Here is a 15,949-nt window from a genome sequence, read left to right as displayed (position 1 = left end):
GTAGTTGACAACTAGTCTGGATATTGTAGGAGACATGTTCCTCTCAATGTCTGTGGTGCTTAAAGCCCTAAATGGGAATGATTTTCCAATGAGTTTTACCTTTAACACCTTCTGCCTCCATATTTGGGCTGGTGGGACAGCCTTGCGTCTCTTGGTCAGTCACGGGTGGGTCAATCTTGGCTTTAAGCTGTTCTAGTGTGTCTGCAAGATCATTCCTATTCCTGTTTAAAGTAAAATGCAATTCTTATTCCTTGATAAACTTCATCAAAGGAGGTATAACTATTATACTTCTAGAAAAAATATTCGGAGGAAACACAATGTTCAAAATGTAGACATTGAATGTGCTGTTAGTGTTCTTTAACTTAAGATTTTATGTTCTCATAACTTGATAATTGATGTGAAATGTTTCTTTTGCTTATCATTTTGATAAACCATTCTGGTCTTTTCCTCACAAACTGCTTACTTCGCAATGCATTTCCAGGAGGATCCATCTAAATCATCCTGTTCTTCAGAATAAACACGTATATTCTGTTCTTGATCTAACTGGAACCAGTACAGAAGACCTTCCTTGTCTCTACCGATGGGTTGTAGACGCATCTTGTCTGGGTCTTCCTCGTTGATTAATGTCTTAAACTTGAGATTGTCATCAAACTGGCACTCACACAAGTACTGTTAATGAAATAAAGAATAAAGGTGAATCTCATAAAAAAAAAAAAAAATATTCAAGGCACACTTTATTTTGGGGTAAAATATGACCTGGACATGTTCTTGACACGTTACATAAGAAGCAATACAACTTCATAAAATCATATCTCCATCAAAACAAGTCAAACTATTATTGATGTATAGAAAATAAGTCCCCTGGGAAATACTGACCTTTAAAATGCCTGTCTTACACTCAACTGTCATTTCTAGGTAGCTTTTTCTTTCCATTTCCCATGCCCAGGTGCTGTTAAATTCCTGGCACACCTGCATCAAAAATGATTTAAACAAACAGACAGATTTGCATGGATATTTCCATTTTCACGGCATATGATTTAAAACTAGAACACTTACCTTTACAAGATACTTCTCCCATCTGTCTGGTGTGACTGTTTTGCCGATCTTCCGCAGTAGTTTGACATGGAGCTCAATCAATGGCCGAGGAACTAAATTGTACAAAGAATTGTGATTAATTTTGAGCAGTATTTAAATTATTTTAGCATTTAAAACTTCACATTACCATAAAACCTTTTTTTGAGAAATGAAAACCATGCTTGTGCTAACTTTCAAAAAATAGTTTTCCTGTCCCTTGCACTTTTCTTTCATTTTGCTCATTACTATGTATACCTTTTATTTATTCTTTAAAATAAATGCATTAGAAACACATCTCTCTCATTACTATATCATCGATTTATCCAATCAGCTATCAGCAATGTCAGAGCGAAAACATAATAATGCAATGACGTTTACAAGCGCAATTCTCCTAAATGACAACATTAGTGCTGTGGAGCTCACATTCAGCTATTGTTATAAGAAACCTAGGAGTACACAATTAATACAGTATTTAAAGTGGACTGGACGTAAACAAATCTGTGCAGCGATTCTATTATTACAGTTAGCATAGGAAGTTTGACAGCGGCCTGCGCATGTGCAGTGTGCGGGTACAGTCACATCGTTGTTTATAATCTGAACGTAAATGTATATCAGACCAATTTATCGTACTATACTGAAGTGTCTCTGTATTTAATGGTCACCAACAGCATGATAACACCCTTAGCAGTGCGTATAGTCACTCTGACGGCAATCATACACTGAGATTAATCTTTAAATTTGATTTTTCCACTGGGAAAGGGTGGAAAAACCACACATGACTGCTTTAAAAACACTTCGCCACAGTCCATCTGAAGCATCGGGGACACGATTCTCATCCAAACAAAGACTACGAAGGTACAACAAGCCAAACTTTAAGTGATCAAACCCCTGATGGGCAAAGATGAGGAGCCTGTCCAAATAAACACAAACCCAGCCTCTCCCGTAGCTCACCCGCTGATGTATCTTGTAAGTATCGCTCCAGCTGAGGGAACGTCAGCTCGGGCAGATCCAGAATAGGCCCGTAGCGCTCCAAAAAAGAGCAGACCACCGCAAACCCGGGACTGAGCGCTGGAGGAAGAGCTGCTGTGGTGCCCGGAGCAGCCATCTTTCCTGGAGATGACGAGCTATGCTCTGCTTAGACCCAAAACTGCCCACAATACACCGCGACACCCACCCAGAGCATCATCCAGAGGGGCATCTAGTGTGTGTGTGTGTGTGTGTGTGTGTGTGAGAGAGTGTGTGTGTGGATCTGGATCACCACAATGCCACCATCATCGTCGTCATCGTCTTCATAACAATAACATATATAAAGTGTTATTGTTATTGTGATGAAGATGACGCCACACTTTTTTTCCACGTACACTAACTGTTATGCTAATAGAAAGAGTGTCGTGTTTGTGTTTATTCATGACCGGAATGAATAGTTAAATAAATTAATATGTAAAGTTAATATTTAAATGTAAATGAAAAAAGAATTAGAACAGAAAATCGTATTTATTCATACTGCTGCTAATATAATAAGTGCTGCTTTAACATGTCTTGTCTCGCTGACACTCCTCTATTATAAACTCTCGTGCTTGTGTTTAATAAAATATTTTTGATATATGAATAATTAAATTAATTAATAAAAAAAATAATTATTTTTTTATTTTTTATTTTAATAATTATTTTATTTATTCCTTTAAATTAAATAATTTACTATATTATCCAATTCATATATTAATTACTATATTATCCGAGTGGCTGCTGAGAGGATGTGGACCATGCCGTTGACTGACTGACTCCAGCTTTTGCTACGTCACTGAACGGCAGCCAATCAGCGTAAAGGGCTGAAGCGTACGCTGATTAGACGCTGGCCAGTAACGTACGTGGTGGGTGTGGCCTGCCGTCACACGAAGAAAAGCACAACACAAGCAAGATTGGGTTGCAGGCAGAGGCAAGATTATATAATGAAAAATATTTATAGTGCATGAGTTGTACGTGTATAAAGTTGTTTTTGTAATAAAAATTATTAGTTGCCTGATAAAAAAAACTCGTTAGAGAAAGCAGGTTTTATGACATATGTATGCATGTACAAGTGCTACGCTGGGTAGGTTAAGGTTTATCATTTGTAAATAGTTTTTTGTAAGTTAATTAAGTGTTTAAAAAAAGCAGTCAGGGTTTATTAGAGTGACATCCTGTACAAAGATGGTAGTACTATGGTACTGAAAGATTAACATATTGACGTACCAATGATTTTACATTGACACTTTAAGGAACTAGCATGGTACTTGTACAAAAAAACATGGTATTATACTATAGTAATATAGTATAATACAATGTAAAAAGTCAAGAAAAAGACTAATAAATGCATCTGATTTGTCTTCCACTCTGTTACAGAAAAAGCTGAGCATGTCTTCTCCAGAGATTGCTTCCTTATCCTGGGGCCACATGAAGGTCAAAGGTTGCTCTGCATCCTATAAAGACTGTAAAGTGTGGCCTGGTGGCAGCCGTGCCTGGGACTGGCGTGAAACCGGCACAGATGTAAGTTAAACACCAGATCACACTGTAAAATTACCCCCATCTTTATTACATAGTTCTGGCATGAAACTCTGAATGGTGCAGGCTGATAGGTCTTTAACTTATTGGTAGCATTTATGTCGTTATCTACACGGCACAGCTGATTGGTTGCTGTTGCATCAGCGGCCAATGAGCTTGCTGCTCAAACATTCAAATACTTGGCATTGTTTCCTGTTGGCAGACTGCAGCGCACTTTCAGAAACCCTCCCCCTTCCCCAGCTCCACCTGTATAGATCTGCTACAGAGTTAATTCATGTATGTTACATGTGCAGCATTATGACTTACATGTTCACAGCAATGTCTGTGAAGGTATTCGCAGTAGCAAGTCTCGGTACTTGGTCCGCAGCAGCAGTGTAGCAGATCTATTACGCCACGACATTAACATTGCCATATCCATATCCATTGTCATGACAGAATTACATTATCTTCTTAAAATTTTATATTTTCATAAAAACAGCAATGTATGCTTTGTAAAATCTGTTTTAGTATTCATTGTACTTTTATAATATTTACATTTATGCATTTGGCAGATGCTTTTATACAAAGCAACTGCATTTCATTCAGGGATATTTAATTGCATTCTATGAAATAACACAAATAGATATATGGGAACAATGTAGTGACCAAAAATGTTCAATATATCCATATTATCTTGTATTTCAACCAGTTTGCTTTAAATGTTATTTATTAGAGATGTGTCTAACTAAGCACATCTATGGTCCTGCCAGCATTATCCCAGTGTCCAGCCAGCTGATCTGGAAGAGGTCCTGAGGAAAGGGGTGCAGACGCTGGTCATAGGGAGAGGGATGAGTGAAGCTCTACAGGTAGGATTGTGATTTCGATGATCAACACTGTCCATGATCTGAATATTTCAATCCTTAAATAAGCGAATCTTTTTATCTTTTATGTTTCAGGTGCCTCCCTCCACCGTAGATTACGTGAAGAAGCAGGGTGTCGACGTCAGGGTGTTCCAGACCGAGCAGGCTGTTAAAGAATATAACGCTCTGGCGGGACAGGGTGCTAAAGTGGGCGGGGTCTTCCACTCCACCTGCTGATGACATCATTAACACAACCAGCTAATTCATTTAATGCTGTGTTAAAAGTGCCTTACACTTCAAATGAACATTGTCTTCTTAATAGATGCTTTATAATTTGCTCTCTGGGCTATTGGAGGAAATATTTTCCTTACTTTTGGTGAAAAAGTTATTTGCTTTATAATCAAATGAAAATACCCCATTATTATCACACACACCAGTGATACAAATGAACAAAAAACGATTTATTTAAGATTAAACATAATTGTGAAAACATTTGATTTTGTGTTAATTTCACACACACACACACACACACACACACACACACACACACACACACACACACACACACACACACACACACACACACACACAGGGGTCAGCGACGAGCTGGTTTTGGCATAATGAAGACTTTAACAGGTTTGCTGAGGTGGATTGTGCCCTCAATTGAGCTCTCACTGGTGGGGAGACCATCTACACTCTCATTCCACGCAGGTTTAGAGACATATAGTTTACAGCTGCTGGTGCTGTAGGCCAGAAGCAACCGCACTTCAATCTGACAGGGCTCTGAGAGTAAAAACACACACAGACATGAGATGCACTTCAGATTACATTCTACTTTCCACTGTGAATGTACTCTTGAAAAAAGACTGGGATAGTAACAGGTGATCCTAGTATTATATATATATATACAGACAAATACTACAGTATTTACATGGTAATCCAAGGTGCTTTTGTAAGTGCAGTATAACAAAACGTTTTAGTTGTAATGTCTTTCTGCAATTTGTTAGTACGCATAAAACAAAGGTCATAAATAACACTTTTTCCCTTAGGAATAACATGCACTGATGAGTTGTGTACAGTGGACCTTTTGAATTATTTTCCAGTTATTAACATCATAAAAAGTTTGTTTTAATTTTGTATAGTTTCATGTACATTTATAACACTTTAGTTTGTGTTTTGATACCTTGCTATTAAATTACAGAAAATGGTTGAAGAGGACCTTTTATGCCCTTTTTCAGAGTTTTGATTTTGTGGTCTATTAGAATAAGGTTTTATGGTTGAATGTTCAAAAAACATAATTTTTCCACATAATTGACTGTTCCAGCACCTCTTTTCCCAGTCTGTCAGTAACGCTCTGTTTAGTTCCGGTCTCTATGAAGCCCCTCCTTCCAAAAAGCACAATGCACTCTTATTGGTCAGCTGGTCCAGTGTGTTGTGATTGGTCAACCGCTTCGAGCAAGTTTGGGAAATGCCATGTCCCTTGCCATAACCGTTAGTTTCAAAACGCTACTAACAGGCCTTCACCCTTTTATGCTTATTGCTTTAGCTGGAATTATTTAAATGAAAAATATTGTGAAGTGCTCGTTCCCGGAAGAAAACTACAGTTGAGGCTTTTTTACACACTAAAGAAAATTGAAAATGTAAAAAAGCATGATTTTCAGCTGCTGCATGAATGGTTCTAATACCAATGGCTGAGAGAGTGATTGAAAATGTGACATTAATCTATCTCAAAAATGTTTTACTCTTTTGGAATTCATAGAAACTATTGTGGATTTTTATCTTTGCTACTGGGGCAAATGGGAACATTTCCGTTCACCACTATAGACACTATATGACTAAAGCAGAAATGCATTCAGCCTCAGCTGCGGTGCTCAGTATTCTTCTGGTCACACTCACAGATATAAAATAACTCGAGCAATATGCTGCCTTGTTGGACTAGATGCAGTTCTATTTATATCTGTGGAACTGTGAAGGGTTCATGCTGTTCGCTACCAGCAGAGAAGGATTTGTCTTTGTGTTTGCATCATTATTTTATACAAGGACTAAACACAAAGAATAGCTTCAGCAAAATGATACTTGACCAAAAATACACAACTGGTGTCTTGATGTGCATGTGTCTGTTACTAACAGCAGAAAAAGACACATTTCAGAAAGGATACCAACCTGTCCAGGCAGAATGAGAGAGATAAACCTGCGTGATCAGTCGCACACGTCCAGGTCCTGGGGTCCTGAAATCTCCAGGTTTGGGGTGGATTATGTGAGACTGTCCATCTGGATACAGCACCTGTGGGAGGACGAAAAAAAAATTGTACACAAATTGAAGCAAAGTAATTGTATGCCTGAAACAATGGAAGAGTATTGACATTTATGCAACGGGCAGACGCTTTTATACAAAGTGACTTGTAATGCATTAAAACTTAATGCATTGCAGGTAAAACTTTTATCAGTTCAAACCCATGACTTTGGCGTTGCTAGCTCTACTGTTTGAGCAACAGGAATACGTAGGGTGGGATTTAAATGCATCCATTGAGAATTGATTAGATGGTGAAAAGTGAGGTCCTTTTTCCTTTTTTTATGAAAATAGAGTCAGTTTTTCTTTGCTTATATGTGATTTGACTGAAAAGAAATGAGGTTGAAGCATCTAACCTGCACTTTGACTGTTGTCTGTGGGTCTTGTACATGTTCAAGAGTAGCGTCTATATCTAACGCCACTACCAGACCAGAGGTGAATCTCAAAGCGTTGTCTGATTCTCCTGTCGGCTCGATAATTGTTGCTGACGCCCTGTGGATCTAAACAAACCAAAATAAACGAAAAAAAAAAGGATAATTCAACACACGTTTGGGAACAAACAAGCTGTTTCCTGTATCTTGAATCTGCGTGCGCACCTGCTCAGGTAGTTTGAGATGGATGAATCTGCTTTGCCGCAGTGTGGTCTGAAAGATTTTAACCAGATCATGAGGTTTGCAGGCTGTCAGCCTGGGCATCAACTCCAGGAGTTTCTCAACAAAACTGTCCTGGAAATGGGGCAACTCTGTCATGAAGAGCCTGAGAATGGAAAGACAAGAATATTCAGTGATTCTTCACACGTCAACGTATAGATTGAGATTTGATGCATTTATAACACAGTATCTTTAAGTAAGGGCAAGCTCACACTACAGGACTGTAAGACTAGCTGAATTGCTGTGGTGCTCACACTACAGAACAAGGTTTCTTGTCATCTGTCGTTGTCTTGTTATAACAGTGCACATACTACAGAACACAATGCTGATGAGGTGCACAAACTACATGACATTTGGTCAAGAGGCCGCCCTGACCAACAGCGAAAAAACTTTCACATAAATTCACGCCAGAAATTCATGCAAATGATTTCGAGATTTCTCCGTTTATACCATCTGCACTGCGATTGGCTGGATTAGTTCCAGCTAGTCGTTGCATTGCACACACTACAGGACCACATGGCAATAATATCAAACAGCATCCGTGATCCGGGGGTTTGTCACAGACCCTGGAAATCTGTTTGCGACAGCAAAATCCGGCCAAAATCCAAGTGTTTGCTTGCCTTAAAGGGATAGTTCACTCAAAAATGAAAATTCTGTCATCATTTACTCACCCTCAAGTTGTTCCAAACCTGTAACACCTCGAGGGTGAGTAAACCATGACAGAATTTTCATTTTTGGGTGAACTATCCCTTTAACATGAAGTGTTTTTACCTTTGAAATGACTCCACATCCTGCAGGAACTTCTCACAAATGCCAAGAACACGATCAACCCTGTTATTCAGAAGAGTAAAGATCATCAGTTTCAAATCTTTGAGATTTTATTGCTTTAGAAAGTTTATTAGTAAGTGCTGACCCTCGTTTGGATCGTGCTGTCAGGATGAGCTGTAACGCTTTCGCCTGCAGTCGCACGTTGTGAATTGTTGCAATTTGCTGCGTCTCCAGACCACTGTACAAGAACTCCAGCTTATAGGTCTCATCCAGGATCTGTCACACATCACAAAATGACAACAATGACACATCAGTAGTCAAAAGTTTGGTGGGACGGCTGTGGATTAAATGAACTGAGGTAGGATGTACCTGTCGAGCGGCTGTTGAAACTTTGGCGTTCTGTTTGAGACAGAGCGGAACAGCCATGGTCCATAACTTCTCCTGAAGTGCCTGGGGTTGAAAGAAACAAACAATACAATACAGTTGAATAGTACAAAAGTTTGGGGTCAGTAAGATTTTTTCATGTTTTTGAAAGAAGTCTTTACTGCTCATCAAGGCTCAAAACTAAAGTAAATAAAAAATCTGGGCAACGTTTGATCAAAAATACAGTTTTTTAATTTCTGTGAATTTTCAGCATCATTACTCCAGTCTTCTGTGTCACATGATCCTTCAGAAATCATACTAATACGCTGATTTGATGCTCAAGCAACAATGTTGAAAACAGTTGTGATACATTTTTTCAGGATTCTTTGATGAACCGAAAGTTCAGAAGAACAGCATTTATTTGAAAAAGCATTCTTAGTTATAAATGTCTTTACTGTCAATTCTGATCAATTTAATGCAGCCTTGTTGAATAAAAGTATTAGTGCAGTATATTTGTATTCACCTTGGTAAGCAGTAGTTGGCAGCGCAAATATGTGGCACAGAAATCTGCAGAACCAGCCAACTCAGTCTGCAGCTCCCCCAACCTCTGCAGATCTCTGCATGTGAAATTAAAAACCATCTTTACAAACACCTTATGAAGAGACCCTTCAAAATAATATAGGTGTAGTTTATTAAAGGTTTGAACCTGATGGTAAACTCCAGCAGATCCTGAGCACCAGGTGTTTCCAGGTTCTGAAGGGCGCTGACCCGAATGAGACTGTCCTGAAGGAAGTTATGTGCCGAATCCAGACTGCCTGAACCCACACCAGACGCCTCCAGACTAGCAGCCTGCTTTCTGCCTGGCAACTGAGAGAGAAAACATACACCAAATATATGGAAGATAAAAAAAGAGTTTTAATACGGTTTTATTACAGCACTAAAATAGCATACACAAAAGTTTGAGGTCGGTAAGATTTTGTAAACTTTTTTTAATTCTCTAATGCTCACCAGTGCTGCATTTATTTGATCAAAAATACAGTAATATTGTGAAATATTATTAAAATGTAAAATAACTGTTTTGTATATGAATATATTTTAAAATGCAATTTATTCCTGTGATGGTAAAGCTGAATTTTCAACATCATTACTCCAGTCTTCAGTGTCACATCTCAATACTGTCACAAAATCATACTAATTTGTGGATTTGCTGCTCAAGAAACATTTATTATTATTATCGGTGTTGAAAACAGTTGTGTTGCTTCATATGTTTGTTGCTGCTTCAGTTTTTTTAGGATTCCTTGATGAATAGAAAGTTCAAAAGAACAGCATTTATTGCAAACAGAAATATTTTGCACCATTAATGTGTTCACTGTCCCTTTTGATCAATTTAATGCATCTTTGCAGAATATATATATATATATATATTTTAAAATCTTACTGACCCCAAATTTGTGAAAAGCAGTGTATATTATATTTAAATAAAACGAAAGGCTGCAGGCAGGTTTCTCACTCGGAGGTGCGGTACCAGGTGGGACAAGCTGTCACGCAGGTAGGCGTAGTGCCGAAACGTGTGATCTGAGAACAGCGCTGGCATGGTGGGACAGGTCTGGGCTGCGTTGAAGACCAGAACTAAAACAGCGATGTCTGAACAAACCCAGTTTTAAAGAAAATTTGAACAGAAACATCTCTGAACGAACAGGCAGCAGAAATTATCCAGCTTAGTTCAATTATTTGACATGTTTGAAAAAATGTGAACAGCAAATAAAAACAAAATCAGATGTCTGGAAATGCGTTTAACCCTTAATATTCAGATTCACATTCATTTCTATGTTTTAGGATTCAATTCAAATGACATATGTTGTATTATTCATCACTCTCAAGACATTCAGTAAATATAAATACATGGGTAAATAGTAATATGGATTGACGTTGTCATGTCAGATGTGCAGGATACAAGCAGGGTCGTCCATGTCTGGTTCTGGAGTGTCGAAATACGGATGTGTGCTCAGCAGCTCAGGGACAATCGGCAGCACTAGGGTTGGGTGTCGAGCACCGAGAAACTTCAAACATCTGGATTAAAGGGGGAGAGAAATAAAGAAGTCAGAGAATGGGACCGAATGCCAGTGAGGAACAGACATGAACAGCCACTGGAACTCACTTCCAGACTGAGTTGCGGTCGGTTGGGTACTTGGTGAGGTTCTTCAGGAGTTCCAGGAGGGCCAGCTGGATGCACTCTTTAGTGGACACGTTAGTGTAACACAGCAACTCATGCAGGGCCTCGCGAATGTCCCGCGATGAGTCCTGCAATGAATGGTCAGTTCATTTGCATGATATCAGGGCTGCACTTTTTGCGGGAAAATCTAATAGTGACTTTTCTGATCAAAACGAAAAAGTGCCATGTTTGTTGTGTTGTTGTTGTTTGTAGGGCTGCACAATAGGCCAAAAATGTGATTATACTAAAATATGACAATAAAATAAGAATTATTATAGAATAATTATATAAAATTATAAATAAATTATTATTTATATTATTATTATGATATGATATTTCAATGTAAAAAAAAAAAAAAAAAATTTGCTGCTCATTACATGAGATGATGATCGGCACATGTTGCATTCTCAAATGCACGTATGGTTATAAGCGACCTAAACTCATTTTTCTGCGAGCCGAGCCACTCCCGAAACATGCAGCGCATATATTTATTTAATTAATAAAATTATCCAAACGCAGCCTTTGTGATTTGATAATGGCACTAAGCCATATTGTGATTTCAGTGTTATTTTTCTTGATTTTTTAAGCACCTCCAGTACTGCGAGGACAGTATCCAGCTGGTCTTCTCTGAGGGTGATGTGAGTCGAGATCTGCCGTAACACATGGATGGACTGAAGCCGCACCTCCTCGATTTCATCATTAAACATGTCCACCAGGAAGTCGAGACATTTTTCAGCAAAGCTGGATGACGACTGGGCGAGGGAACAGAGCGCCTCCACAGCAGCGATACGCACCTCTGTGAAAATCGATACCAAATTAATAACCAGGCTCTGGTACAAATCTAGTTAAAGTGCTAAAAATGTCCTCAAAGATAATGGCTGTGTTTTGAAATACATACCGTACATCTCGTCTTCCAGGCCGTGAACAAACGCCCCACAGGCTCCAGAGTCGATGAGGTTTACACCGGTAGTGTCGACTTTCTCTTTGGGAGCGTCGTCGGCCCATCGCCGTCCAGACGAGAACTCTCCAGAAGCGTACAGCTCTTTTGCTCGCTCATGAGCAGTGCGTTTCCTCTGAGATACAATGAGAACACCATCTTTTAAATAATTCTTTAATGTCTGTTTCTTGCATTTTTTCCTGTCATTTGTTGTGTAAATACCCTGAGATCTGACATCAGCTTCTTGTCCAAAGTCTGCTCCAGAAAATGAGGGCTGACTTGGTGCATTGAGCCCTGAGAGAGAGAGAGAGTGGAACCGTTAGAATTAATCATGTGGCTATGCGGATATGCTACAATCACACTCATAACTCACCAGCAGTTTTGCAGCTTGCACTCTGACTACCCATGAGCCATCACTGACCATGTGACAGATCTTCCCGAAGGAGTCGTCCACCAGTCGGATCTCCTCATTGGAGGAGGGGATGGGAACAATACTGTTAATGCACAAGACAGATCAGTGTTCAAATCCTTTTTAAAAGGCTTCATTCTTGAATTTCTTCAATTGAAATGATAAATTAAAGCGATGGCTGCTGTCAGCATTACTTACAGTTAAAGACTGGATGGACATACCACATTAGAATTTGTGATGGAGAAAATCATCTACGCTTAAGATTATTACTAGAATGAAGAGTTTGGATATGTAGTATGAGCACGTAACCCTATATAACCAGATTTTGTTTAGCAACAAATACTATTAGGTGGCTTGGGGAATCTTCTGAATGTTGGGAATAGAATGTTTTTGGTTGCTGGTTTGTTTGTTAGTTTAGCTTGGGTTGTTTTTAAAGGAAATCTCTCTGCTAAGTGCTAAGGGAATACAAATATTCCTAATATAACACAGAAAAGCTCGTAAAAACGGACGCTCTACCTCTCAGGATAAAGCTGGCTCAGAACCCAAACCATCTGTACCGCTGCTGAACGAACCTGCTCATAATCATCGCTCAAGAGCTTACAGGCCTGTCCGAGAAATGACACATTCATAAGTTAGTTATTGGAGATTACTTTTGTAATCTCACGCTCAGTAGAACACTAAAAAAAAAGATTTAAAACATACACTAAAGTTAAAAGGTTTGGGGTCAGTATGATTTTTTTGAAAGAAATGAATACTTTTATTCAGCAGGGATGCATTACATTGATTTATAATGTTACAAAATATTTCTATTTCAATAAAAAATGCTCTTCTTTTGAACTGTCTATTCATAGAGAATCCTGCATTTTTTTTTATCACGCTTTCCATTAAAATATAGAGCAGCATAACTGTTTTCAGCAATGAAAATAATACATTTCTTGAGCAGCAAATCAGCATTTTAGAATTACAATTAGAATTTCGGAAGAATCATTTGACACTGAAGAAGACTGGAGTAATGATGCTGGAAATTCAGCTTTGCATCACAGGAATAAATTATATTTTTGAACACATTTTAATAGAAAATTCTTATTTTAAATTATAATTTAAATGATAATTTTGATCAAATAAATGCAGCCTTGGTGAACATAAGATACTTATTTCAGAAACACCAAAAATCTTACCAACCCTAAACTTAAATGGTAGTGTCAGATTATTATTGTTAGTCTTGACCTGGTTATAAATAATCTGTTGAATTTTCATCTCTCTTTCATGTAGCTGCAGCTGATGGAGAAAGAAAAACACAAGTCATTTAAAGAAAGTGGCAATAAATGCTGTTTTAACACCACATTATTCTACAGAGCTCATGTACCATGGCTTTGATGGCAGCGGTGCGGACTCGAGGGTCCTGGTCCTGAAAATAGTCGCTGATCAAACTCTGTACATCCCGTACGGGTGACGTTTGTGCTCCAGGTCCCGCATCAGTCTCTTTACTGAGAGGCATATCAACCGTCCCCAGGCAGCCCAAGAGCTGGAGACACTTATTCCTCACCCCAAAATAAGTGCTTGAGAGATGCTGAGGAAAAACATGGCATGAACATAAAATATTAAAAATAATAATAATTCAGATTCAGAACAATATAAAAGCTAGTGATATCAGTATGAATAATTGATAGTGCCAAAAAGTATGACCGCAGTATTATAAGAAAGGATGAAATCGTAGTTATTGCAGTCACCTTGCAGGCCACATCTATAAGTCTCTGAATGACAGCGGTTTTGTCTGGGAGTTGAGTCCCGATGATCAGTAGCGTATCCAGCAGCTGCGCCAGAACCTGATGAGACTCTAAAACACAGATGAAATTATTAGAAAAATCTTATTTTTTATTATTAATAATGCATTTTATAAGCGTCAGAAATAGCTGCTTTAACTGGAAAACTTAAATGTTTAAAACATTCTGTCCCCAGCACCAATGCTTTTTTAATGTAATTTGATTCATATTTTGAATTAGCTTTATATATATATATATATATTTAGTTTTCATGATAGTTTTAGTTAACATCTAAAAAATCTGCTTTTGTCACTTATTTTTTTAAATATTGCTATTCAGTTTTAACTTACTTTTCATTTAATTTAATTTCAGTTTTAATTATTTTCAGTTAATCATATTAATAATTAACTTATTTCAGTTTATCATCAACGCAACATTTCAAATTTTTGTTCTAATTTAGATTTTTTTAACTAACATTTATATTTTATTTGAGCTTTATTTCAATTAACAGAATTTTTAAAATAGTTTTAGTTTGGGTTAACAATACTAGCTCTGCCCAGCATATCCTTATATTTATTTATATGACAATGTACATTCAATTTAATTAGGTGCAACTCATTCAGACATTTATATTAAGTGTCAAATGAATTTTTTTAACAGAGCCTCATGATTTTATACTTACTTTCATTGTTGAGAATGTTAATAGCATCGTCTACTATGCAGTCTGGAGTGAAGCCCTGCGTTTTTGATAATAAACCCAGCAGAGAGGCGATCTTCAGCCTGACAGAGTTATCGGACTCCTGTAGACCACATCACCGCATGTACATGTAAAGACACAGTTATTGAAAGTAATAAATAATCTTACTTTTTATTCCAAAAATATAAACTGAAATGTGCAAGTGCATATTTTTTTGAAAGCAAATGTTTTATGTCAGTATCAAGGTATGTGTATTAGCATGTTTCATGAAGCTTCTGTTTCTGACACCTTGTAATAATGCTCGAGCAGAATGCGCACGACCCCCTCCACACTCTCGGCCTCCACGGGTTTTCGTGCAAAACTCAGCAGGTACTGCAGAGCGTCTGTGGGGCTGCTGGCTTTACACAGGTCAATGTGAAGAGCGGCGGATTTACTGGGTTTGGTCAGTCGAAGTTTCTTCGTAGGAATCTCCTCTAAAGACACCTGCTGCAAAGAGACGACAACAACGAGATAAAAACATAATCTCATTCATGGTAACACATATACAATAAGGTTTCATTAGATAAAATTAGTTAACTACATTAGTTAACATTAACGTTGTTCATTTCAACATTTACTAATATATTATTAAAAATCCAAAAGTTGCATTTGTTAACATTAATTAATGCACTCTGTAGTAACATGAACAGCTGTATTTTTATTAACTAACATTAACAAAGATTTACAAATCCAGTAACATATGTATTGCTCATATATAGTTAATGTTAGTTGATACATTAACTAATGTTAACAATTGAAACCTTATTGTCAAGTGTCACCAAACTCATTTAAAAAAGCCCTGATATAAAACTGAGAAAAATAATTATATAACTTGTTATTTCAGTCCTGGTATTCTCACAACCATGGAGGATTTGCACATTCATTCTGTTATTTATTTATTATTTATTATCTGCGGCATCAACACCAATTACACACAAGCCAAATATTAAGATAAAGATTTACAGGGAAATGTTGAGTGGGAAGTTACAGTGGGACGAGAAAAAGATATGTGCATATAAAAATGTATAAATAGTGTTCCAGCTGACATGAATAAAACAATCACACCCAAATAACATGAATAAATGCCGTTGTCATTATAATAATGAATACCCACTAATGCTAAAGGCTACATGTGCTTTGCATTTATTCTAATATCTTCGTATATAATTATATTCTGTAACCAACACATATTTCATGATAGTGTATGATCAATACATATGATTTACATGTTCACCTGAGAAACTTTAGAGAATTCCTCATAAACTCGTTTTTTCAGATGAGCTGCCATAGCTGTGTTTATCCGCTCCTGCACTTCTTCGCGCACGCGCTGTTCAGTGGCGTCAGAACCTTGCGGTGAAACAGCGACGCCA

The 15,949-nt window shown here is 37.7% G+C and overlaps 3 protein-coding genes across 6 annotated transcripts in view; 1 reads left to right on the top strand and 2 right to left on the bottom strand.

Moving 5' to 3' along the window:
• rsf1a (remodeling and spacing factor 1a) overlaps positions 1-2,303 on the bottom strand; it is an 11,352-nt gene extending 9,049 nt beyond the window's left edge. Inside the window, exons 1-5 of the mRNA XM_056265924.1 lie at positions 2,026-2,303; positions 1,057-1,148; positions 877-969; positions 464-669; positions 100-221 (exon numbers count right to left, since the gene is read on the bottom strand). Of these exons, the coding sequence (XP_056121899.1) occupies positions 100-221; positions 464-669; positions 877-969; positions 1,057-1,148; positions 2,026-2,179 (667 nt within the window). The 5' untranslated portion in view covers positions 2,180-2,303. The remainder of the gene's footprint in view (positions 1-99; positions 222-463; positions 670-876; positions 970-1,056; positions 1,149-2,025) is intronic.
• aamdc (adipogenesis associated, Mth938 domain containing) overlaps positions 1-4,943 on the top strand; it is a 27,557-nt gene extending 22,614 nt beyond the window's left edge. Inside the window, exons 1-4 of one of the 3 annotated variants that reach the window (XM_056265921.1) lie at positions 2,907-2,997; positions 3,465-3,597; positions 4,362-4,457; positions 4,548-4,943. In XM_056265921.1, coding sequence (XP_056121896.1) covers positions 3,466-3,597; positions 4,362-4,457; positions 4,548-4,688 — 369 coding nt within the window. In that variant the 5' untranslated portion in view covers positions 2,907-2,997; position 3,465 and the 3' untranslated portion in view covers positions 4,689-4,943. Of the gene's footprint in view, positions 1-2,906; positions 2,998-3,455; positions 3,598-4,361; positions 4,458-4,547 lie in introns of those variants that run through there. The other 2 variants (XM_056265923.1, XM_056265922.1) reach the window with 2 other exon arrangements.
• ints4 (integrator complex subunit 4) lies at positions 4,892-15,949 on the bottom strand. 2 transcript variants are annotated; one of them, XM_056265896.1, is made up of 23 exons: positions 15,814-15,949; positions 14,829-15,023; positions 14,526-14,643; positions 13,811-13,917; positions 13,447-13,650; positions 13,308-13,358; positions 12,597-12,685; positions 12,045-12,165; positions 11,894-11,965; positions 11,633-11,807; positions 11,325-11,530; positions 10,681-10,823; positions 10,477-10,592; positions 10,033-10,166; positions 9,229-9,389; positions 9,046-9,139; positions 8,529-8,609; positions 8,305-8,435; positions 8,163-8,222; positions 7,338-7,497; positions 7,098-7,241; positions 6,615-6,735; positions 4,892-5,234 (listed from the first exon to the last, which is right to left on the bottom strand). In XM_056265896.1, the coding sequence occupies exons 1-23, from the start codon at positions 15,865-15,867 to the stop codon at positions 5,047-5,049; spliced, it is 2,925 nt and encodes a 974-aa protein (XP_056121871.1). In that variant the 5' UTR covers positions 15,868-15,949; the 3' UTR covers positions 4,892-5,046. The 2 variants fall into 2 exon arrangements, with proteins under 2 accessions (XP_056121871.1, XP_056121870.1); XM_056265895.1 differs by having other exon boundaries at positions 14,829-15,026; positions 15,814-15,924.

This window comes from Rhinichthys klamathensis, unplaced genomic scaffold (genome assembly GCF_029890125.1).
Source record: "Rhinichthys klamathensis goyatoka isolate OS25496 unplaced genomic scaffold, OSU_Roscu_1.1 h1tg000242l_1, whole genome shotgun sequence".
NCBI classification, from domain to species: Eukaryota; Metazoa; Chordata; class Actinopteri; order Cypriniformes; family Leuciscidae; genus Rhinichthys; species Rhinichthys klamathensis.
This window is presented reverse-complemented; position numbering and strand designations above follow the sequence as displayed.